We start from the raw sequence: 25,600 nt of genomic DNA on the forward strand, positions 1-25,600 counted from the left end.
GTTCTGTGTCCCATGTATTTCCAGTGTAGTCACTCCAAGCATTTATACAGTAATATTTATAGTATCTTCTTACAAAATATTTTGATTTTATTTTTCCTTTATTTTAAAGGTCAGGCACTATATTTCTTTTTTATTTATTAGAAAATACTTTGTTAAGTCTACCATCTTGCTACCTCCTTCTGTTCTTACCAGTTTTTCTTGTACGGAAAAGATCTAGAAACAAAGCAAATATTTGTCACAGGAGAATTAGCTGAATCAATGACAATGTATTTGTGCCATGAAATATTTCACAGTAATTAAAAAGAATGAATTACTTTTGTCTCAAAGAGATTTTGTATTGTTTGGTGAGAAAAATCAAGACACAGTAAAGAATGTATAATAAAATGATATTTTGTAAAATAGGTCATGATATAAAATATGTATGATTATATTAGATGAGTGAAAAACATGGAAATATTTATACTAGGTTGTTATCATGTATTATTTTGTGGGGTTGGGAGATCACAGGGTGATGAAGGAAAGTTTAGGCAAAGAATAATAGAGGAAAAGTGCATGTGTTTGCATATTTGAGTAAAATTACATATATATGTATGTATCTAATTAACATTTTAATAATAAGATTTAATAATAAGGGGCGCCTGGGTGGCTCAGTCGTTAAGCGTCTGCCTTCGGCTCAGGTCGTGATCCCAGGGTCCTGGGATCGAGCCCCACATCGGGTTCCCTGCTCCGCGGGAAGCCTGCTTCTCCCTCTCCTACTCCCCCTGCTTGTGTTCCCTCTCTCGCTATGTCTCTCTCTGTCAAATAAACAAATAAAATCTTAAAAAAAAAAAAAGATTTAATAATAAGATTTAAGTACATGGGGCATCTGGGTGGCTCAGTCCTTAAGCGTCTGCCTTCGGCTCAGGTCATGATCCCAGGGTCCTGGGATTGAGCCTCGCATCGGGCTCCCTGCTCAACAGGAAGCTTGCTTCTCCCTCTCCCACTCCCTCTGCTGTGTTCCCTCTCTCGCTGTGTATCTCTCTGTCAAATAAATAAAATCTTTAAAAAAAAAAAAGATTTAAGTACATGAAAAAAGGAAAGGTTTGACTGATTAAAAAATACCTTTGGAGTTTTCGTCTGAGGAAGCCATGAACTAGAAGTGTGCTTTTGGGAGAAGCCCATTTCCAGTCATGTGCCTCAGTTAATCCACTGCAGTTTTCTAAAACTGGCAACCAAGAACATGCTCTGTGACTTACTAAAAACATGGTGCTGGGACTGATGACAAGGGATGCATTTGCGGTCACAGTCTCTATGTCTGGGTGACCTGACTGAGTGTTAGGTAGGATTCAGAGTTCAAACACTTGTATTGAGCTTAAACCACAACAGCTCTCGCCCGGTGAAGGACACAAATCTGAAGCATATTTTAAAAATATCTTAAAGTCTTTACAGTTATAAACAAAATTCCCTCTAAGAACCATAGCTGTTTTTCTCATTGTTGAATGTCTTCAAATGCAATCCTGTTAGCCCATTCATGATCTGGTTTTACTGTTCACCAAAAATGCAGCAATTCAGAGGGAGACACATCAATGTTATTGCATTTTAAATATTTTGAGGCACTTTTTATTGAAATTGGAAAAATTGAAACTCTAATGGCTACTCAAAGGATAGTTTTCTGAGAGAAACCAACAAATGAACATTAAAATGCAGGAACTCATTCTAAGAAGGAAAACCTAGTACCTTATCAGTAGGGAAGGTTATAGATCACACAAAAAAAAGGAAGGAAAGAAGGAACGAAGGAACGAAGGAAGGAAGGAAGGAGAAGAAAAGAAAAAAAAAGAAAGAAAAAATAAGGGGTTTCCTCTCCAGAAGAAGGCGGTGAGTATTGGGCACTGCTGGTTACTTTTTCTTCCCTTTCTTTTTTTTCTGTGTGTCTGGAGCCAGCGTCTTCTTCTCTGGCTCCACCGGACTTGTTTCTTCCTCCGTAGCCAGAGCTTCTAATCTTAGGCGCTCAGCTTCCAGCAACTTATTTCTATACTCTTCCCTGATATCAAAGATCTTCTGTCGGGCTTCATCTAAAGAGTCCTATTCCAAAACAAAATCCCAAGCAATTAAGATCTACTGTTAAAAGTTTATGGTCCCAGAAAGAAATTAAAAAAAAAAAAAAAAGCAATCCCTTGATCCCTTCCTCATGCCAATAGATTCCTGTGGCAAATTACTGAAGAGAGACAAAGAGAAAAAAATATTAGGTTATGGTCTCGAATGTTTATCAATACATGAAACATAAGAGAGCAACAAAGGGTACACGAGATTTTAACAAAATGGTAAATAAAAGCATTACTAAGAGAAAGAGAGAGAAAGGGAAGAGATAGGCATGAGTTCAAATATAAGCTCTAGAAAACATGCAGCTCAGTGCATCTCTCACCGTAATTGTTCTCAGTAAGTTACTAGTTCCCCACATTGTACTAGACCTGATGAAATGTGTCTGACCTGTACTTGAAGAACTTTCAAGTACTATCACCCAGTTCACTGCTTATCCTTGTTATTGTCAGTTTGGCTTTCGTTCAAGGACACCAAGCTAAATCCGAGATCACCTCTTGGTCCAATTCTTACTTACCCCTACCCTCTCCTCCTGGATCAACTGATTCACTTGGTTTTCTGGACCTCATACCCCATTGACTTTTCTTCTACTTCACTAGCTGCTCCTTGTCAGTTGCCTCTGCTAATTTCTCCTCTTCTCCTTCATCTCTTAACGAGGAAATGGCCATGTCTTAGATCTTAGACCTCTTTCCTTGGTGATTTTATCTAACCCCATGGCTTTAAATTCCATTTCTGTACTGATGGGGGTCCCCCAGTTTTTTAATCTAGAGCCCAGATCTCTCTCCTAAATTCCAGAACCATATATCTAACTTCTTTCAATATCTCCCACATGACTGTAATAGATATGTAAGAATGCTTTTTTCTGATACAATGGAATTATCCAAAAATGTATCAAATTGAAATCTTTGTCTTTCCTTTCAAGCCTTCAGATCTGATGGCAACTCAACCCTATCAATTGTTTAGCCAAAAACCTTAGAGCATTTCTTGACTCTTTACTTTCTCTTATACCAACAATCCATCAGGAAATCCTGATTCTACTTTCAAAATATATATAACTATAGTAAATTATAGTTTATATTTTCAAAAAGAAGGGTAATTTTCAAAACTTAATGTCAGTTCCAGGCAACATTCTAAAAATATTCACAAATAAAGCAGTGATACAACTTAAGTGCCAATGTAGGTTTCCTAAGAAACTTTGGCTTTCTTGTTTCATTTGCATTTCTGACAGAATGGGCACAATTATGGTTCAACCTGTTGTTTCCTGTTTCAAAAATGATATAATTAAAAAAAAAGGATTAATGAACTGATGCTAGCCAGAAGAGAAGTATTTAGAAATGACTGTTCTTGTCTTCATTGCTGAATTCTTTGAGAAATTTTCTGTGGTTTTGCAACTTGCATGATTGTGGTGGAGATTATGGCAGAGTTAAATGTCAGAATGAGACTCTCCTCAAAGCTTTTGGTGAAAGAAAAGTCCTGTATCCACCACAATAAAATTGGCTTCACTAAACCAATTGTACAAGATGAGAGTAGTACCGTATTAAAAAGAGAGACAGGGGTGCCTGGGTGGCTCAGTCGTTAAGTGTCTGCCTTTGGCTCAGGTCATGGTCCCAGGGTCCTGGGATCGAGCCCCGCATCGGGCTCCCTGCTCAGTGGGAAGCCTGCTTCTCCCTCTCCCACTCCCCCTGCTTGTGTTCCCTCTCTTGCTGTCTCTCTCTCTGTCAAATAAATAAAATCTTAAAAAAAAAAAAAAGACAGAGAAAGTCATCTGAAGGATTTAGTGTAAAGTAAGTTTAATATATGTCAGTAATCTCTTGAGGATTGGTATCTTTTTCTCCCATCTGATAAGAAATGGGGTACGGATAATGTTTCTATTAAGGGAGACTCAAGCAAAACTAAGGTGTTTGTGCCTCACACTTAAAGAATGAGATCCGAATTAAAAAACCATCCCCGTTGGGGCACCTGGGTGGCTCAGTCGGTTAAGCGTCTGCCTTCGGCTCAGGTCATGATCCCAGGGTCCTGGGATCGAGCCCCGCATCGGGCTCCCTGCTCAGTGGGAAGCCTGCTTCTCCCTCTCCCACTCCCCCTGCTTGTGTTCCCTCTCTCGCTGTCTCTCTCTCTGTCAAATAAATAAATAAAATCTTTAAAAAATAAATAAATAAACCATCCCCGTTAATATTTATTCCCTATTGCCTTCCCATCTACTGCATTTGCTTGTCTGTTAAACACAGAAAAAAAACATGACTGGAAATAACGAAATTCCCTTTTGTCTTACAGTATTGTAATTTAAAGTATTTTCTACACGATGAATTCAATCTACATAATTTTAATATTCACCCAGTTCTCTTCACACATATTTTGTTGTTGTCTTCTCTCTCTTTCCTCCCATTTTTGTGGATAGATCCCCAATACTGCATTATGGAAGGGTTTAAGGAAGTAAGTAAAATTCAGTGTGTTTCACCAATCTTCCATCTTCTCTGAGGAGTTGGGAACTAAATGCTTTCAAGACTTCTTTCCACCCAGGTCCTATATTCTTCTTCTATGATATCTTTTTAACATTATAAGAGAATGTGTCAACTGTAATCTGTATGTTGAGACTCACCCGCATCTCCCCATACATCTCCAGGATTTCATCTTTTACTTTAAGCTGTTCCTCTTGGTCAATGTCTCGAATGCTGAGGACTCTGGTCCTATACTGACGGAACTGATGAACCTCCTCTGCCTTTTGCATTGCCTGCTGCTGGTTCAATTCCTCTGTTTGTAGCACAGGGTCGTTGTCTATCGTTTTTCTATAAAAAACATCAAAAGAGATGCATAAATCATTTTGGAATGCTGGACTGAACTTTACTTTAGAATTCAAATAATTTAAAATCATATGGACAGTGTGGTGGTCTGAATCCAATCAAATGTTAGGAATAGAAAGGATGAACTATTATTTTTTGATGAGCTATGCTCCGTTTATTAAGTCACTAATATTTTAGGAAACAATTCTAGGAAAATACCAGTAAAAATCAGATGCTTCATCTGATGAGGTGTTCATGGAATTGGTGTTGGAAAGTATGAGAATATTTGGAGGTTTTTCCTTTTTTAATTTATGCAGTTAAATAATGTTGAAAATATTTTCAAACATAAATATGCTTGAGTAACTATCTCTCTCTGTTAATCTCTGTCTAGTTCTTGATAAAATTGAACCTACTTAAATAATGCCAGCAGGCGTAGTGGGGAATTTTCTGCAGCTCAAGTCACTTTAATCAGCTTATAAATTAAATCTTTACAGGAAATATTCAAATGCTTTTATGATTGACTTAATAAAACATTTGCTAAATTTGAGATGTAAAATCATGTACTTCTAAAAATTTGAATACATTGAAGTATATTAAGCATTTCAGTTCAAATTTTGAGTTGTTTAGCAACTTATTAATGTATCCAAAATTCTATGAACACAGATGTCCGCATTAATCATGTTTATTTAAACTTACCGTACATACTGAGTTAAATTTACACATTCTAGTGCTTTTCGAATAAGTCGTGGAGACGTTTCCAAAATTGTTGGGGATCGTGAACGAGGCCCTGTTAAAAAAAATAAGTCTTAGACTTTGAAAAAAGAATCAACACTGACCACATGACTGTTGTATCTTATTTTAATTAAAAATAATATCTTCTGTTAAAAAAAACAACCATTGCTTGGACTTGTCTAATTTAATATGATTTTAATGTGACTCAATTTACTTTATTAAATATAATTATATTATAAATATATTATATTTATATTTAATAATATATTTATATAAATATATGTATTTAATGTGATTCAATTTACTTTATTAAATATAATTATATTTCATATTTATCCTCTAGCTGGTGTTACTATACTTATAGTTACATGAAGGAAATGGCAAAGTGAATATACTCTATAAGAAGAGTAACAGAATGTTACTGTGATGGTAGTTAAATGAAGGTGGAGACAAGAAAAGTCGTACTGTATTTCATTATAAACCCAATATTTAAAACGCTTCATCTAGGGGTAAAAGCCATCATAAGCACTATGGGGAGTGGGATATAAAAATATTTAAGACATAGTAATCTACTTTAAGAAACTTGTAGATCCAGTGCGGTAGGCAATATATAGCAGGTAAACACTGAAAATCAAGTGAGCAGGAAATTTCTACTCCCTAAACTCATTTGAACCCACAAGAAAAAACTTTAAAAAGAGACTTTAGAGTCTATGATATTAACCACTCAGGCTTTCCAGGACATTTAATCTCCTTTTAAAAAAATTACTGGAGTATAAAATGTCATAAAATTCACCCATTTTAAAAATGTAATTCAGTGCTTTTTCGTATGTTTACAGAGTTGTGCGACCAGCACCCAAATCCAGTCTCAAAACATTTCCATTCTCCACATAAAATCTCCTGTGCCTCTCACAGCCCTTCTCCATTCCCATCACAAGCCCTGGGCAGCCATCGATGCGCTTTGTCTTCTAGAGCTTTGTCTTTCTTGGACATTCCATGTAACTAAGAATGGTAAAATGACATCTAACTTTTTAAGAAACTGTCAAATCATAGTGTTTTGATTACTGTTAGCTTCATAATAAATTCTGAAAACATGAAGGAAAGATCCTCCCCCTTGGTTCTTTATCAAAACCAGGTCTTTTGCATTTCCAAGTAACTTTTGGGATCAGGTTGCTAAATTCTATAAAATGTCTACCAGAATCTTGATAGAGATTATACTGAATTTATAGATCAATTTGGGGAGAAATGCCACCTGACCATATTGAGTCTTCTAGTCCAAAGCATGGACTGCCTCCTTCTTTCTTTAGATTTTTAAAAACCTCCTTTAGTGACGTTTTGTAGTTTTCAGTATACAGGTCTTGCACTTTCATTAAATTTATTTCCATACATTTATTACTGACATTACTGTGAATGAAATGGTCTTAATTTCCTTTTTTAATCGCTCATTGATATTATGTAGAAATGAAAGTAATTTTGTATATTAATCTTGTATATTGTACTTTTTATTTAGTTACATGCCTTCAGAGTTTTAACATGTTTTTTAATTAATTGTTTTTCAGTTTATTAGTGCTTTTTGGGAGAGGCTATGTCAGGTCCTCACTTTGCCATCAAGATGTCTCACGCCCCACGGACTATTTAATCTTGCTTTTTACGCGTGGTTGTGATAGCCTCCGGCAATATTGGAAAGTGCTTAATTTATAACAACTTGTTAAAAGTGATCACTCATTCAGAAATAAAATCTAATATAAACCTTTAAGAAACATTTTAAACATGATATACAAATTAATTTTTCATTTTTTTGAAAATACATGAAGACGGTACATGTGAAAAAACAGAATATCCCAACTCAACTCTATGATGAAAACATAAATTCAACCACGTTTTTCATTTTATAACAGAAAACGTTCCTGAAGAGTTGACACTTTACAATATGTTTTTTAGAAACCAGTAGCCAATAACTTTTCTTTTTTCATTGTGATGACTATGGGATCTTAGATTGCTAAAGTTCATTTGCTTTTCTTCTGAACGTACCCACTTATTCTGGCTATATTTTTGGCATTTCAAACATGAGACTGGAAAGAAAATACTTACTGATTAATTAGATAGTTGTGTTTTCTTGCCTGCCAAATAACATATATTTAAACAGAAGAGGGTGTGGGAAAGGGGCAGAGAAGTTTAACCTTCATGTCCTGCTACTAAACTCTGTTGTCAGAATAGGGTGTGAGTGTATTATGACAGCCTTGTTCCTCTAGAATAGTGCAGCCTAAAATGTGTGTGTGTGTGTGCATGGACGTGTGTGTGTGTGTGTGTGTGTGTGTGTGTGTACCATCCTCCGTCTGCAAACTGGCCCTCTGTGGGATAAGTTCTGAAAATAAGAACATGCATTTAGAAATATCTTTAAAGCCACTGGTCATTACTGGGCTCATTTTATTACATTTTACCAAAGTTTCCGCTTCCAACAGACTAAGGGAGAAAACTTACTTCATCATAGGTAGTCTGAAAATCGTTGTTCAAGGCATAGTGATTGTGAAGCCTGGGGAAAAGATGTGGGAATAAAGGCAAAGATCACCTGCAATGTTTGGAAAAGGCATTTTCTAGAGGCTCCCAGAGATGAAGGGGACGTGGAAAGCAATGTTTTTGAACTTGACGATGGCTTTGGTATTGAGGAAGAATGCTTAGGTGTGAAACCCATAATGATACCATTTACATATGCCCTCTGGTACTATGACGGAAATTGTTCTAAGTTACCTATTATATGAAAATGGGAAGTAGCAAGAATAAGGTAGGGTTTTTTCATTTTGTTTTTAAAGATTTTATTAATTTATTAGAGAGAGAGAGAGCATGAGTAGGGTGAAGGGCAGAGGGAGAAGCAGACTCCTTACTGAGCAGGGAGCCAGATGTGGGACTCCACCCTGGGATCATGACCTGAGCCAAAGGCAGACGGTTAACTGAACGAGCCACCCAGGTGCCCAAGAATAACGCAGTTTTGTGGGAATCACAAATATTTATTGGAATATAGAGACCAGATCATGCAAAGCTCTCCCAGGGTCTGTAATCTCTTACAGGTGATGCTTCTCCAGGAGCGAGGGCCAATATAGGGCACCAACAGCCGAGGTGGGAGCAAAGCATGGAGTTCCAAAGAAGAGCTGGACAACCAGATCCACGGTTCTCAAGCAGGATTCCTTCTATATCCCTAGTACCTGGGGTCCATGGCCATGTTTCAGTGCTGTAGGATGTACTGGAAACCCAACAGCACACCTCTCCTTGGAGGGAGAAGGGGTCAACTTTTCTTGATTTTGTGGGATTGAATTTATATTTTATTTTATATGTAATATATTTTTTGTATTATTATATTATACATATATTATTTATATTAAATAAAAAATGATAATAAAACACACATAAAAAACAAAAATACAAAAACACATTTCAAACATGTTGGAGACATTTTTGCTTGAGGACAGGCCACTTTGGTCTCAGTCCTCCATTCCCACTCACGTTTACCTTTCCTCCCTGTTTCCTGCCCTCTCCTTTCCATCCCAAAGTACACTCTTTCACAGTGCTGTGAACTTTAATAGAAAGATGTGAAGACTGAAGGCCAAAAGTGTGAAGAAATGAAGAGCAGGAGAGCTGACACGGAAGCGGTCCCTCCCAATACTGGTCTGGGGCTCTGCGCAAAAAATGAAATCTGCACCATGACTGAGGGGACACACTACCGGAGGCTGGAGTGAAGAATCATGATTGTGTTCCATTTTTGCAACTTAAAAAAATTACCTTGTTAGCATATAAATAAACAGGTCAACCTCCGAGTGTAATTAGATTTTCATTTCACAGGTCTTTAACCAAATGTGGGGAGAAGTTTGTGTTCTGTTAGAGATCACAACACGTGGAATGAAAAGAACTAGGATTAGAGTCCTGATTCACGCCACACTGTTTCTTCTTCCTGCCCTCGCATGAGGCATTTATCAATCACTTAAATTCTGAGGCAGAGATAGCAGTATATGATTTGTCTAGTTCGTAGAGGCTCCAGTGAGATAATATAGATGCAAAACCACTCTACAAATTAAATATCGATATAGAATGATAGATGTTATTCTAAATAAGTTTCAGTGTTACGTCATGTATGTCATTATTTATTAAATGAGTGCTTACTTTCAAACTATTGGCTCAAAAATGGAATCTCTTGTTACTATAGTAAAAGAGCCCTTTGAATTTCGGGATTTTCCTCTTCCCTGTGGAAATCCTTCAAGGACATGCTTTAGCCATAAACAGTTTTTAATTTAAAAATTCTGACTGGAAAAAAAAATAAAAATAAAAATAAAAATTCTGACTGGTTTAGAATTTTGAGAAAAGAACCATTGTTGGTGTTTCCGAGGATGCCTCCTTCCAAAATATCTTTCTTTCTTGCCTGGGTTCTGAACAAGTAGAGAAATAAATAGTACTATTTTTACTACTGATATAAGTATAATTGGAGAATGTAGCTCCATGTGAGAGGCAGACGGGCCACGGTCACAGAACTCGACAGCCAGCTGACCCCTGCTGTCCCCCTCACGATCACAGGTGGTGCCTGCAACTCAGGGATGAGCTAGGGACCCAGGATCCCCTATGGGCAGCCCAGTTTATTGTTTCAACCATATAGGACACTTGGTCCCTTAGCAACAGAGAGTCCAGGAGCTGCTCAGGGGAAATCCTTCCTCAGGGAAGCCAGCCTAGACAAGACATTTCTCTGTAAAAACTTCCATGGAGGATTTATGTTCATTTTAGTGAACAAATACGAATCCCCATTATATGAAAATGAACCAAATCCGTGTGGTTTGTGCACCACTGAAAACTCCTCTCCCCCAAAATTTTAGAATCGGAGTATTTAAAATTTGTTGTAAAAGGTAAAAAGAAAATATATCATGTAGCCTATGATAGATAAAACAAAAGGATCTACATTGGTGGCGATGGCATGTGCCGTCGCTGCAATTTTATTTTTAGTGTTTGTAGACACGGAGAAGTGTACAAAAATACACCTGCTACGGTTTGTTTTTTGTTTTTTGTTTTGTTTTGTTTTTCGTCCACTTCTATCTTTAAGATAGCTACTGAGCAATGAGGTCCTTGAGCAAGATTATCAACTCTGATAAGCAAAATGAAGACCTATGAATCCCAAATACACATTTTTCTATTCTATAACCCGAGGCATCACATGTGTTTGTTGGTGTCTTTTCCAGAATTTTTATTTCCAAGTACGTATTTTTCTTACAAATGAGAATACTACTTACTGATCTCCTTTCGCGCACACTGCTCCTCCTTCCCTGCTGGGGACGTTCCTCCACTTTCGCTGCTCCCTGACTTGGACAGATCCTTCAAGCCCTTGCCCATTTGCCACTTCTTCCACAGCATACTCCCCAATGGTATGACATCTTTGCTCTCAGAACTCATGGAACCCTTTGTGTCCGACTCTTTTGTGGCACTTGAGGACATTTCAACTACAACATGACATGTGTGTTACCGAAGACAAACTTGCATTCTATCAAATCATACACAGAAAGTAACGAAGGTGTGTGGGAGCCAGGTTTGGAGCCTACTGGAAAGCTTTTGCAAACCAGAGCACTAGCAAAAACAATCTTTGGTAGCCTCAGAAATCATTGTGGATGGCCCAGACCACCAGTGTGTCTGGAAGTGCCTCAGGATATGAACACATCACATAAAAATAGAGGCTTTGGGGAGGTGAGACACCACAAATGGAAATGGGATCTCTGAACCACTGGGGCCCCTGCTAGGGTGGGCCCTGGAGGAGATTCAATCTGCCTTGTGTGGGAAATGTATGTGGATGGGGTTCTCCTCTCTGAAGAGGGAGGCTGTGTCTAGGCACTTGTCTTAAATTATCTTAAAATAGAGCTGAAAAGAACTCTTGCTTGTGAAGTTGCAAAGCTGGAAAGTTTTTCCTTAATGCTATAATTCTACTCCCACTGTTCTAGATCTTTATGCATAGGGAAAAAAAAAAAAACTGTGTAAAACCTACCACAACTTCCACATTACGTAAACATTCCCCCCATTTATCAATTGCAGATAATTTAATTAATGTTATATTCTGCTTTGAATAAAAGGTGATAATAGGTCAGTGCTTGAAAGCATGGAGAAATGTTGAAATAAACACGTTTTAAGATACTATTAAAATTGATTACCCTTAGAGCAAAATGGATCAAGAAAAAAGAAATTTAAATGAAATTTATTCCAGGAAGTTTAACTTAGATAAAATAGACAAATTTCTTATAAAACACACCTTACTAATCTGACACAAGAAGAGTTAGAACAGCTTAATAGTGAGGGATAGAAAGTATATACTGTATGAGTCCAGATATATGAAGTTCAAGAACAGGCAAAATGAAAACAGGGTAGTAGAGGTCAGACCAGTAGTTACCTTGAGGGAGAAGATGCCTGAGGGAAGGGGAATGAGGAAGACTTTGGAGTTGTTTAAGTGTTTTAGATCTTGATCCGAATGGTGGTTCCTGAGTGTATACATACGTAAAAATGTGTCAAGCTGTACAACGAGTATTTGTGTCTTTATTGCATGAACGTTGTAGGACAAGGTCAGCCTCCTGTGAGCCTTGTTCTCCACTAGGCCTTGTCCTTGGCTTGTGACTCTCAGTTTTAGCAAAGAATCCTGCTGGACTAATTTATCAAGAATCACCCCTCATGCTTTGATATCCAGTCCAGCTCCCCTCTCCCCCTACCCCCCATACCTAGCCAAGTTTTCTGGGTAACTCTCCACCCATTCCCTGCCTAGTCACTATAAAGCCCCACTTGCCCCTGCTGTATTCAAAGTTGAATTCAATCTCTCTCTCTCCTACTGCAATAGTCGTGAATAGTGTCCCTTGCCGTTTTTAACAAGTGTCCAGTGCAACATATTTCTTTTGCATATGACAATACAACATTTCTAAAAACAATAATAAAATCTAATAAAATAATAAAATTGAAAATAAAAAATGATAGAATCATAATAAAACCTATTCACCTTTGTATTCTTAATATATTAGACTTTAACACTTAGAAAAGTGAGTACTTTAGGAGTTAGAAATATTTCAAATCCCAACTCTATCACTTTTGAGATATGTGACTTAGGACGAGTTCGGTGACTCTCTGAGCATTGGTCTCTTTATCTGTAAAATAGGAATAGCAGTGTCGACCTCATAGCTGCTGTAGGTTAAAAGGAGATAAACAAAAAGTGCTGTGAAGAGTACCCATCCCGGGAAACAAAATCAGGGTGATATTTGTTGTTTATACTCTTTATATGAAAAGTTAAGGGGCATTATCTTTATAAAAAGCATTGAATTGCATTCCTAAAGACATAAACATGGAAAAGCATGATTGGGGATGTTAACGCCTTCAGCCTACCCGGGCATCCCAGGGAGGTTATAGATGGGGGCACTCAAGGGTTAGTGACAAGGTGCTCTGGGGTCATGGAGAGCTGTCTGCAAGCTGGCCTTGTCTCTGGGTATCTTGTGAACTTAGCAAATTGCAGAGCAAATTACTCTGGGCCTGTGTCCTTATGGGTAAATTGGAAACCACATTATAGATTATAGATTATAGTGGATTTATGTGAGTGTTCAACGAAATAATTAGTATTTTCGGTTCTAGGCCCACAACAATCACTCAATAAAAGCAGTTAGCTTGGGGCACTTGGGTGGCTCAGTCGGTTAAGCGTCTGCCTTCGGCTCAGGTCATGATCCCGGAGTCCTGGGATCGAGCCCCTCCTTCTCTCTCTGCTCCCCTGCTCCTGCTCTCTCGTTCGCTCTCCCTCTATCTCAAATAAATAAATAAAATCTTTTTTAAAAAAAAAGCAGTTAGCTTTATCTTATTGCTATTGTTTATAGTTATTGTTACTAGAAAGGTGCCAGAGTAACAGTCGTGGGCCTGCCTTCAAGTTCACACACTGCTACCTTTGACCCAGGTTGCATTCTTATTTCTGGTTTCATCTTTTCTTAAACGGAGAAAACCACATCTACTTGGGGAAAAAGCAAACACCTGCTGATAAGAAAAAAAAAAAAATTCAGAATCTATTTTCCTATCCTGTAAGATGCTCTGTCTTTTAAGAGGTGCAGGGCACAGCTCCGTGCTCTCAGGCAGTGGGGGCAGGGCTCACTGACCTTCCTCCAGCGCTTTGGCTTGGCTGTCACACACAGGCATGCTTTCCGCATCTGGTATTTTCTTAATGAACCGGCTGAGGTAACGCAGGCGAGCCTGGGAAGCCTAAAGAACAAACACTGTCAACGAACAGTCCAGGCAACAACATTTAAAGAGTACATGAAAGAAAGAGGAAAGTGAGAATAAATATGGCAGTTTGAACTAGACCAGCTCTTATTATCCAAAAAACCCAAATTCTGAGCCATCCATAATTCTGAGTTATTTTTGAGAACTAATGAAGAAGCAGTCCTAAAACGAATACACAAGGCATGCAGCCTTAGATCCAGTTGCTCCTGAACCTTTTTCATCTGGCTTAATAACCCTGAGTTGGAACATGAAACTCATATGAGTAATAATGGTTCATTATAGCAATGATTCTTACATAAAATATAGTAGGGAGGGAGACCTGAAGTATGTATATTCCACAAGGGGTAGCACAGGCTTTTTATCCACATGTTCAAAGTTCATAAAAGCACATATTAAACATGTTTATGCTTTCTTACTTGGGAGTTGAGGACAGACATGGATACAGACCATGCTACGTGAAAGAACGAGGGAACCCACAGTTTGGGCCAATAAGTGGCACCATTATGTGCTTCACTTTTGAGAGTCATCTGGTATCAATCATCTGCACAACATTTCACAATGTGTTCAAATGTGGTCCTAAAATGTAGTTAGTGAGTGTCTAACAAAATTCCAGATACCGTTCCTAAAGGAAAGACTATGCACTTTCACCAACATGGGTCCCACTTCAGACCAATGCCTAGGAATGGAAAGTTAAAGAACAACTTGTCAAACTCAAGTGACCTTGATAGCTCTTCCTGGCTCGGTCATCTCCCAGGCTTGCTTCATGGCTCGGATTTCATCTGCTCGTTCTGTATCTTTTTTCACTTCAAAAAATTCTGCTTCATTGTGTTCAGTGACCAACCTCAAAATCCAGTAGGGTTTATTTGGGTCTTCTTGTTGAGGGTGAACAGTGGATATCTGATAAATAAAATAAAAACCTTTGGGTCAGGCATTTTCCTCCATTCAAAAGGGTCTGGATTTTAGCCCATGATCCATCATTTCACTATTTAAGTATTGACCCGGAGAAATGAAAACACATGTTCACAAAAATACTTGGACAAAAAATTCATTACAGCCTGATAAGAGCCAAAAAAAGGGAAACATTATAAATGTCTATCAACTGATGAATAGATAAACAAAGTAGCATCTATCCATATCATTGCACACTACTTGACACTAAAAAGTAATAAACTATTGATGTATAGCACAACGCGGGTGGGTCATACAGGTAGACGTCATACTGAGATAAAGAAGCTGAGCACAAAAGAATACATCTTGCGTGACTCATTTGTATGAAATTCCAGACCAGGCAAACAGCCACCTGGGGTGAGGTGTGAACATGACAGAATCCATTGCAAAGAGGTTTGAGGGCATCTCCAAGCTCATGGAAATTATCTATACTTTATACCTTGATAGAGATATGGATTACAGAGTGAATGCACTAGTCAGAATTCATTGAATTGTAAAATTAAGATCACTGCATTTCACTATGTGCAAATTTTATCTAAAACTGTAAACAACAACAACAAAAAAGAAAATTCTAAATTACATTTAGAGTTACATTGCACCTCTTTACAAAAATGAGGGTAGGAATAGTTGATCATGTCCAGGTGTGGATATACCAGATATATACTCATTATGAAAGTTAACATTTTGATATCTTCTAGGATTATTTTCATTTTTTAAAATTTTTTTAAAGATTTTATTTATTTATTTGACACAGAGAGAGAGCACACACAAGCAGGGGAACAGCAGAGGGACAGGGAGAAGCAGGCTTCCTGCTGAGCAGGGAACCCGATGCAGGGATCCATCCCAGGACTCCAGGATCATGACCTGAGCCAAAGGCAGACGCTTTACTGACTGAGCCACCCAGGTGCCCCTATTTTCATTTTTATGAGCCATAGGCTGGGAGCAGTTTGACTTAGGACTTGAAAGATCTAGATAAATGAGGCTCATTGGTGACAATCTGGTAGGGAGAGAGGCTTGAATCTAATGTGGTTACTAACACTTTACCTATGATTGAGATAATGTCAATTATCCATGTTAAATAATGCAGATGGGGAAGCAGGGATTGGTGGGGCCACTGAATAATGTTCTTGTGGACAGTTTGGTTTCAATGTTACCAAAAAGATCTCCTTGCTTTCTACAATATTCCCCTAATATTCTGATGAGAACTTAAATCTCACAATTGGAAATTCTTTTATTTCTTTCTTTTACAACACAGTACAAAAGATTTTATCATCTTTTATATTGCTTGATAAATGAGTTTATCAGAAACTTCCCTGGGATCAGGAAAGGGAGTATGATGAACTAGGTGTGCGGCCACCTGTTAGAGTTTATGGATTGAGTTAAGCTTATTTGTTTTAAATTTCAATAATTTATTTTGTTGATGATAAGAATATTTTCTCAGTGCATTCAAATAATTGATTTAATAACACTACATGATAAACCGGAGCTACGTCTAGAAAACACAGCATTATCTTGAAGTTTCAAGGGAAACAAAGTGGTTGATTGAAACCACTTCACCTGTGTTTTTTAGCCAAACAATGTTAAAATAACTTAATTTTATTTTTTTCTAAAGATTTTATTTATTCATTTAAGAGAGAGAGAGACAGAGAGAGCACACAAGCAGTGGGACAGGCAGAGGGAGAGGGAGAGGGAGAAGCAGACTCCCTGCTGAGACAGCCAGGATCCCGATGTGGGATATGGGGCTCGATCCCAGGACCTGGAGATCATGACCTGAGCTGAAGGCAGACACTTAATCATCTAGCCACCCAGATGCCCCAAAATAACCTAATTTTAAATAGAAAACTGCATCTGGTCCTTTCAAATGTAATAATCCCTTGACAGAGAAACTTCTCTTTTTCTGCATCCATTTAGATATTACAATAAAAGGCAGCATTTGGATTGTAAATTGTAGCTAGTGTTGGGAAGATTTTGTCCTCTGGGTATTTTGAGTTCAGTGTTTTTAAATAATCTGAATTTGAGTATCTTTAGGCCTATGCTTGCACTCCTCAACTCTTGCCCCCACATCCTCTTCCTTACCCCTAATCATTGTAATTACCTAACTGGCCCTGAGGGAATTTGGAATCTTGACCTCTGGGCTGTAGATAGAGTCCCAGCCTCCTAATGAGACTTAAAGGCCCTCCTTCTTCTGACACTTACTTACCCCTCCAACCCCATCTCTCATACTTTAATGCTAGAAGAAAAACTAAACAAAAAATGACAAACAAAACAAAACAAACAAACAAAAACCCAGAAAAACAAAACACAGCGATTGTGTTCATTTTCACCTTACAATGTCTTTGCTCATTGACTCAGGTCTGGATTTGGCTCCTCTAAGAGAAAGAAGTTAGAATAAGTATCTCTTCTTCCCACCACTTCACATGCAATATCTAACATTAAAACTCTCTGTTTACCTTCAGTCTCCTCCATTAGACTACAAGTTCTTTGAAGGTAGGGACTGTATAATATTATTATTAGAAGCTCAAGGCCCAGGGATGCCTGGGTGGCTCAATCAGTTAAGCGTCTGCCTTCGGCTCAGGTCATGATCCCAGGGTCCTGGGATCAAGTTCCACATCTGGCTCCCTGCTCAGCAGGGGGTCTGCTTCTCCCTCTACCTGCTTCTCCTTCTGCCTGTGCGCTCTCTCTGACTAGTAGATAAAATCTTAAAAAAAAAAACAAAAAACAAAAAAGGAAGAAGAAGACCAAGTCCCAAAAGCAGTGTCTTACGGACATACGTGTCTTAAAAGTTTGATTAGTGATTTTGATACTAAACTAGGAAAAGCAGCTTGCAGAAGTTGTCCAAGGAATATCCTTAAGGTTATCTAGATGGTTGCTAGAATCAAGGAGATGGAATTTTTCAGTTTTGTCCTCAGGAGAGATAGACAAGTGGAGACGCAATGAATGTACATTTATTAAATGACTCCAATAAGAAAAAGTACCGCACCCACCTGAGGCTCAAAGCGAGGGGCTTGTTTTTCTTTGGCTGTCTTGTCTTTCTCCAAAGACTTTTCTTTGCCTTTTCTTGTTGTTTTGGAAGTTCCTGAAGATTTTTGCCCCTCACTGATAGTATGAGAATCTGGGCTTCCCAAAGTAACTAATTCCTCATGTTTCTCTCCGTGAGCTAGCGAGACATAAAAATGGAAACCAGTGAATCATAACAATAAAATCATGGCAAGCAGGAAAAGGAGAGCAAGTCAGGAAAAAAGTTGTTAGTTTAAGAGGTTTGGATTTCTTTTCTTTTTTGTAAAAAATATTTTATGAAGATCTGTGTGACTCTCTCTTACAAAATTGAGAGATAATCCACATACCACACACCATTGAAGTGTAGAAATCAGTAGGTTTGATATATTTGTAAGATTATGCAAAAATTATCACTATCTAATTTGTTTCCAGCCTGGATGCTTTCAGTACATTTTTTTTGCTTAATTTCCTTGGCCAGGATCTCCACTACGGTACTGAATTTGTTTATCTCTGCTATAATATGTGTTATTCTCTTCCCTCTGCTTGCTTGAAGGAGGATGTGAAGGGTTTTTTGCCTTATGTTCTATTCATTCTTTCAAACAACTACATATCCAAGAGGCAGAGGAACAGATAACATTTGTTGAATCCCTACTGTTTCTTTCTTTTTTTTTTTTTTTAATTCTCAAAGCACCCCAACAGGGCAGATCCAAGAATTTGCTGATATTCCCCCAACTGTTGGGAGTTGAATTAGCATTCAAACATGAATTCAAAGGACATGTCAGCCCCTTTCGAAACTGGAGTCTGTAAGTCATCCCATTAGCAAAGTAAATAGTAAATGTCAAGAATCAGTGAATTTAGCAACCGTAAGATTAAATGCTGTTTTACAATTTTTTAGCAACATGAGATGATTGTTTCATAATTTCACTAGCCTTTTGTCTGCCAGAGATTGACATGCCAAATCTTTTTGTGTCTTGTTTTGGTACTGTGGTTAGAAAGAAATGAATGAACATTAAATAATTATCTCTGGGGGGTGGGGCAATGGGGTAACTGAGTGATGGGCATTAAGGAGGGTATGTGATGTAATGAGCACTGGGTATAATATAAGACTGATGAATCACTGAACTCTACCTCTGAAACTAATAATACACTCTATGTTAATTAATGAATTTAAATTTAAAAATAAATAAATAGTTAAAAAAAAAGAATCAGTTCTTATTGATGGCTTAGTGCCAGTTATTAGCTACTTTCAAATTAGGGCAGATCATCCTGCATGACTGCAAAGGGACTGTAAGTACCACAACTTTACAAGGGGGCAACTTGTCTTTCTGCCAACAATTTCGGTTGCTGAGTAGTGTTGCGCTAGGGAAAATTCTTTGGTCATATAATCAAATGACTTGGAGGTGCATCTTGGATTAGCCACTGAATAGGTTCACTTTGGCAGGTTTATTACATTCTTTTGATTTTGTTTTCTTCTCTGTATAATGGAGATGTTAATACCATGCCCAGGGGGCTTACAAATAAACTATATGGGGCATTTAAAACAGGATCATACCTGGTATCATACACACTGGGTTTTTAAGATATTAACAAATGTCAGCTGAAATTGAATCTCAAACTGCCCCAATAAGTATTTCTGGGGCTCTCTTTTTCTTACTACCCATAGGTCTTAGAGCTTGAATCATATATGTAGGTGTCTTTGATTCCCTTCAAATTAACATATTCTAATATTCAAGTTTACTTCTGGGAGCACACAGTACAGTGTCAGGCAGATAGCAGGGACACACCATCCGCTTCCTTTACATTATGAATATATAAAATAAAATAATAAAATAATCTGCCTATTCTTCAATGGCATACAGTATAGTAACTTTCTCTCCCATGAATTGCAAGTTCTCTAAAGGCCAGAACATCATTATATACCTCATTTTGATCCCTAATTTCACCTAGTATAATTCCGAACTCATAGTGTGTATTCATGATCAGATTGTAAAACTTTATAAGGAAACTGTATGAGTTGAGAGCATATATATCAATAAGGTGTAAGAATAAAATCCTACTAATTCAGAACCTGTGAAAAACATGACCTCACATTGTATATTCATGTAATTAGAAGAATTCTAGAGTAAATGACCACTGAAATAAATTAATATAGCCCTTGCAGAGAAGAAATCCTCAGGCAGTATCTGTTGATGAAATGAACTTGAAAAGACCTTTAGCATTATGACTTTAGTCTTACATTACCTTATATTTATGCAGAGTACAGTAGGCAGAAATCTTCAGTGGATAATAAGACATAAAAATTACAGAAACGTATTTTTTATGATTAAAATTCAGGGTTTAGATTTATGTATCCAGGAACTAGAAACTGGCTGGGATTTGAACATTAACATAATTTCTAAACTAGAATACTTGCTCAGGATAAGGTACACATTTACCAAGTGTGATTGTACTTGGTAAATGTAAACAGGAAAATCTTTAGATGATAGATGATAGATAGATGATAGATAGATAGATAATCTCATCATGTTTGGTTTCTTCAAAGACCTTGAATTGGAAACACCATGCATACATTGTGCCTAAGAAAGAACAATATATTATTAATTAGAGTTAAGAAAATAGTGGTATAGTCCTGCTAATAAAATCGGGTGGGACTTGGGCGCCTGGGTGGTTCAGTCGTTAAGTGTCTGCCTTCAGCTCAGGTCATGATCCCAGGGTCCTGGGATCGAGCCCCACATCGGGCTCCCTCCTCCGCGGAGAGCCTGCTTCTCTCTCTCCCACTCCCCCTGCTTGTGTTAACCTCTCTCGCTGTTTCTCTCTCTGTCAAAATAAAATAAAATAAAACCTTTACAAATAAATAAATAAAATTGGGTGGGACTTGAAAACAAAGACTTCTGAGAATGATAAACAAAGTTCATATGTGTCTTTGCAAATAGACTAGAACCTGAAAGGTGCAGGCCAGTAACGTAAAAATGTAACATACTGGCAAAAAGAGGTTAAAATAACAACACAACTAATTATATATGAAAGTAGATGATATCACGAAGTGTTACCTGCTCTAGATCCTCCAATTTCTATTTCCTTAAGAAAAAGTCACCTGTCTCAGCAAGGAATTTTTACTAAAACTTAGGTGTTAAAATATACTAAAGGTGGCACTGTTGTCTCATGTTAACTAGTGGACAAGCTTCCTAAAAATTTATAACCGAAATATTCTGAGTTGAACATAGTGATATTTCAGACCTTACTTTTTATCATGGGTTATAAAGATGTGAATTTTTAGAAAACAATTATATATTTTATTTCTCATAGAAATTAAAAGTTGAATTTAAATGAGTAAATGTGGTGATATTTCTATTGAATTCAGGACATACATAAAATTTTAAATTAGGATACCAATATACTAATGAAAAAACCACTTGATTAATTTCTTCTTGATCTAAAGTATTTATAATTGAAAAAATAAGCTAAGTTAATAACTGAAGACATTAGGGTGCACCTGGGTATCTCAGTCAGTTAAGCATCTGCCTTTGGCTTGGGTCATGATCCCAGGGTCCTGGGATTGAGCCCTCTGCCTCCCCGCTGCCCGCCGGCTTGTGCTCTCTCTCTTTCACACTCTCCCTCTCCCAAATAAACAAATAATATTTAAAAAATTTTTTGAAGATATTAGTAACAATTTTTCTAAAATACGTCATACCTGGGGCGCCTGGGTGGCTCAGTCAGTTAAGCAGCTGCCTTCAGCTCAGGTCATGATCCCAGAGTCCTGGGATCCAGCCCCGCATCGGGCTCCCTGCTCAGTGGGAAGCCTGCTTCTCCCTCTGCCTCTCCACCCCCCCAACCCCCCAGCTTGTGCTCTCTCTCTTGCTCGTTCTCTCTCTCTTTAATAAATAAAAAAATCTTTAAAAAAATAAGGTAAAATACATCATACGCTTTAAATTGAAGTTTGTAGGTCTTGAGTTGTAAATATAATTGACACGTATACGTTGACATATCGATATGTTTTCATGTAAACAAACTGGCTGCCTAAAAGTCCACATTTATAAACATGATACTGATTATTCTGAATTAAAAAGCTGCTTAACTTTCATAAGACTCGCCAACATACGCTTTCAAATAGAAAAAAATTTCCTAGTTCGTTTTAAATACAATTCAATTCTGAATTTATTTCCTGGCTGCTTTCAGCAGCAAATGTATGATACAATGTAACATGTAATTTAATTTTAGTAGCTGCTCATTCACACCTAAAATTGTCAAATGTGATGTCAAAAAAAAGAAGATGCAATTATTCTGAGAGACTTCTTTTCCAGTTGGGTACATAATAATGAGAATACCATTTTTGTGAGGACTCCTAGGTTCTAGGAACTTTACATACATTATCTTGAAGCTTCACAACAACCTTGAAAGATAGGAGTTACTATTCTAATTTCTCAGGTGATAAATAACCCAGTTTCAGATAGCCTAAGGCATTTTATTTTATTTTATTTTATTTTTTTAAAGATTTTATTTATTTATTTATTTGAGAGAGAGAGAATGAGAGAGAGCACATGAGAGGGGGGAGGGTCAGAGGGAGAAGCAGACTCCCTGCCGAGCAGGGAGCCCGATGCGGGACTCGATCCCGGGACTCCAGGATCATGACCTGAGCCGAAGGCAGTCGCTTAACCAACTGAGCCACCCAGGCGCCCCAGCCTAAGGCATTTTAGTTGCTATGCTATATTTCTCCACTTAATAGTAACTTCCTTTTCTTCTCCTTTTTTTCTTTTTATTTTTTTATTGACATAAAGCACTGCATTAGTTTCAAGTAGACAACTTAATAATTCAATATTTGTACATATTGCAAAATGATCACCACCATAAGTTTAATAAATGTTAACTTAAAAAAAAAACTTATACTATTAATTTTGTACCATTACCCAACTCTATACTTCACATTATACTATTTCATGAATTCTACTACTGTGTTTATTTCAGATACTGATTTTTTAGTTTCCTCTGGAATTTTAACATTTATCCATTAATATATTAAATATGATAGTTTGTCATATTGGTTTGTTTGCTGGAACTCCATCTGTGTTAAAGTTGAGAAACTTAAAAGATCTTCAGAAAAAACATGCTAAGACCCTTTATGCAAACTTGTATGTTCAGTAAGGAAATATAGACAGTTCCCTAAATAAAGACATTTATTGAGGACACAATAAATATCTGAAATTGGTACTGCCATATATTATTATTATTTCCATCCAAAAACCCTTACTGGATAATTAACTCCCACTCAAAATCCTAGCTGTGCCAATAACTAGCTGTGTGACCATGGGCAAGTTCCTTAAACAGTGTGTGCCTCCGTGTTCTCATACGTAAAATGCTAATAGTTACAGCATCCACCTCATAGGTTTATTGTGACGATTCCTTGGGTCAAGATACATAAAGCCTTCACAAAGCCTCCACCATAAATGTCAGCAACTGCAAACACTATGACCATTAGTACTATGTCAATGCTACTAGTTAGAAAGTCCCTACAGGACAAAATGGTACAGTGGAAAGGTTCTGGGCTTTGAAATTAGTCAGACGTAGATGAAAATCTTTACCCTGCTTCTTCCAGCTGTGTAAATGTAGGCAAATTATTTACAGCATCTAAGCTTCATTTTTCTCATGTGTAAAATCAGGATGGTAATAACTACCTCTCAGATTTTTTCATGAGAATTGAGGATAATATATGAAAAGTACACAGTACAATAAGAGGCCCATAATGGCACTAAAAAAAAAAAATCAGAATCATAATAACCAAACTTCTAGATCTCTCCAGTGTTTTCTTTTTGCTTACAAAATACAATTACATTCTTTTCAGTTTGTTTTGTTTTGTTTTGACTAAAATAGTAAGTGCTCATTTAAAACTTCTGAATTACACATTATTAATTTTAAATTAAATTTTGGCTTTAGATACTAAAAAATATAAACGAGACATAACCGCTTCAACGTATTGATACATACTCTTCATTTTTTTTCTGTGTGTACCCCTTTTGCTCTCTGACCCACTCATGTATTTTTGAAGAGTACTGGCAATCTAGGGTCACGGACGTCTGACAGTAGATGAAGTGCTCATATTAACAATTAAGGAGGGCACGTGATGTGATGAGCACTGGGTGTTATACGCAACTAATGAATCATTGAACACTACATCAAAAACTAATGATGGCTAATTGAACTTAATAAAAAATAACAATAAAGAATTTCTGTGAGCTAAGCACAAGAAAGCATTTCAGAATCTTTCTTCCCCACCATTCCCGACCTAGGTCGAGAAGCAGAATGGCCTTGAATAGTGAGACATGTGCATAGGGCTTTCCTGGTCACTCTGTTCCGCACATTCCTCTGACAGGAACTAGAGTCTCTCCAGCCACACCTTACACCTGGTGGGTGGCCCTGCAGGTCAGGTGTGTCTAGAACAGGCTCCTGCGTATCTTCTGAGACACAATCTTCTTGCCACTTTCACTTCCAAAGCAACGGTTCACTTCCCCTGCTTCTTCAGGACTTTATCATACAAACTATTCAAAACCCACCACCCCCCACCAGCTCGTCTCCACTTCAAAGTGTCACTATCCCCAGTTTATGTAAGTTTACATAATTCACACAACTTATGTATACTGAGAACAAATTTCTAATTATTGAAGAAAATACACACAGAAATTTTAAAAACCTGCATTTGACTAGACTTGAGGGTATTTGAAGGTATTTTGCACCTTTTTAGACTTTAGAAGTTCACCTCAGAGAGTTGGAAAAAAAGCACCTCATTCACTATTCTAACAGCATTGTTCAATGTGGTGCTACGTTTCCGGAACAGCTTAAATGTTTTCACAAATATCTCCTTTATCAGCGTGCCTTCTTCTATCTTGCTGGAACATTATTCAGAAACAGGTGTTCCCCCATGAACAAAATCCCCACCTGAATTTAGAAAGATTGTTTCTGTTGTTTCCTTTTCATGATTTAAACTGGGATTATTTATTCCCTGTCATATGGATCTGAGTTTACACTGATCGTTGCTATAAACAACAATAGCATCACTATTTTGAGCTTTTCGAGACAGGCATAACAGAATATTCTAATATAGAAATCAGAAGTATAAAGAGCTACAGACAACTCATGAAAGAACTACACAGGCAAAAACCAAACAAAACAAAACAAAAACCCTAGGATCTGATTCTCACTCTCTGATCTATTAAAACCCCTGATACCCAGAACAGTATTGTAAAATCTAGTAGTACTATACATTTTCCTTGAAAAAGAAATAATATCTTCGTTGAGCATACATCATACACATGTGTCCACACAAAACAGTGCCGCTTCTCTATTATTTTGATTTATTTTTATAATTATGCATATTTTATTTGCACATAGATCTTTAGCATAAAATATTTAATCCAATTCATATTAAGCACATACTCTCTACTTTACAGGAGGGGGACACAAAATCACCCGGTAATTTGCACCATCCATTATTTCAAGCAGATTTCCACTGATTCATACCAGAAAAATATCTAGATTTTTTTTTAGCACAGTATAAACTATGAGATTTGGTTTGGACTATAGAGAAAGTGGAGATAATGACTAATTTAAAGGGGTTTTCAGCTTCCATATGCCATTTTTTCATATCATATGATAAAAGATCACAACACTTTCTTGCGACCCCAAAACAGCCCAGAATCTTTTCAAGACCCCAGGCCAGGATGCCATTAGAATTTAAACACTCCTGCTGTTCCTGGCATAGCATGCTCATGCATTTGTTCAATAAACATTTATGAACAGCTTCTATCTGGTTCTAGAGATGCAAT

General features: G+C 37.3%; 1 protein-coding gene across 1 annotated transcript in view; it reads right to left on the minus strand.

Annotated features, from left to right (window-relative positions):
* Positions 1-1,829: 1,829 nt before the first annotated feature.
* ADGB (androglobin) overlaps positions 1,830-25,600 on the minus strand; it is a 156,310-nt gene continuing 132,539 nt past the window's right edge. The window contains 7 exon segments of the mRNA XM_032407707.1: positions 1,830-2,061; positions 4,676-4,862; positions 5,553-5,667; positions 10,850-11,056; positions 13,718-13,820; positions 14,562-14,738; positions 17,774-17,946. Of these exon segments, the coding sequence (XP_032263598.1) occupies positions 1,876-2,061; positions 4,676-4,862; positions 5,553-5,667; positions 10,850-11,056; positions 13,718-13,820; positions 14,562-14,738; positions 17,774-17,946 (1,148 nt within the window). The 3' untranslated portion in view covers positions 1,830-1,875.

This window comes from Phoca vitulina, unplaced genomic scaffold (genome assembly GCF_004348235.1).
Source record: "Phoca vitulina isolate PV1807 unplaced genomic scaffold, GSC_HSeal_1.0 scaffold9, whole genome shotgun sequence".
In the NCBI taxonomy this organism is placed as follows: domain Eukaryota; kingdom Metazoa; phylum Chordata; class Mammalia; order Carnivora; family Phocidae; genus Phoca; species Phoca vitulina.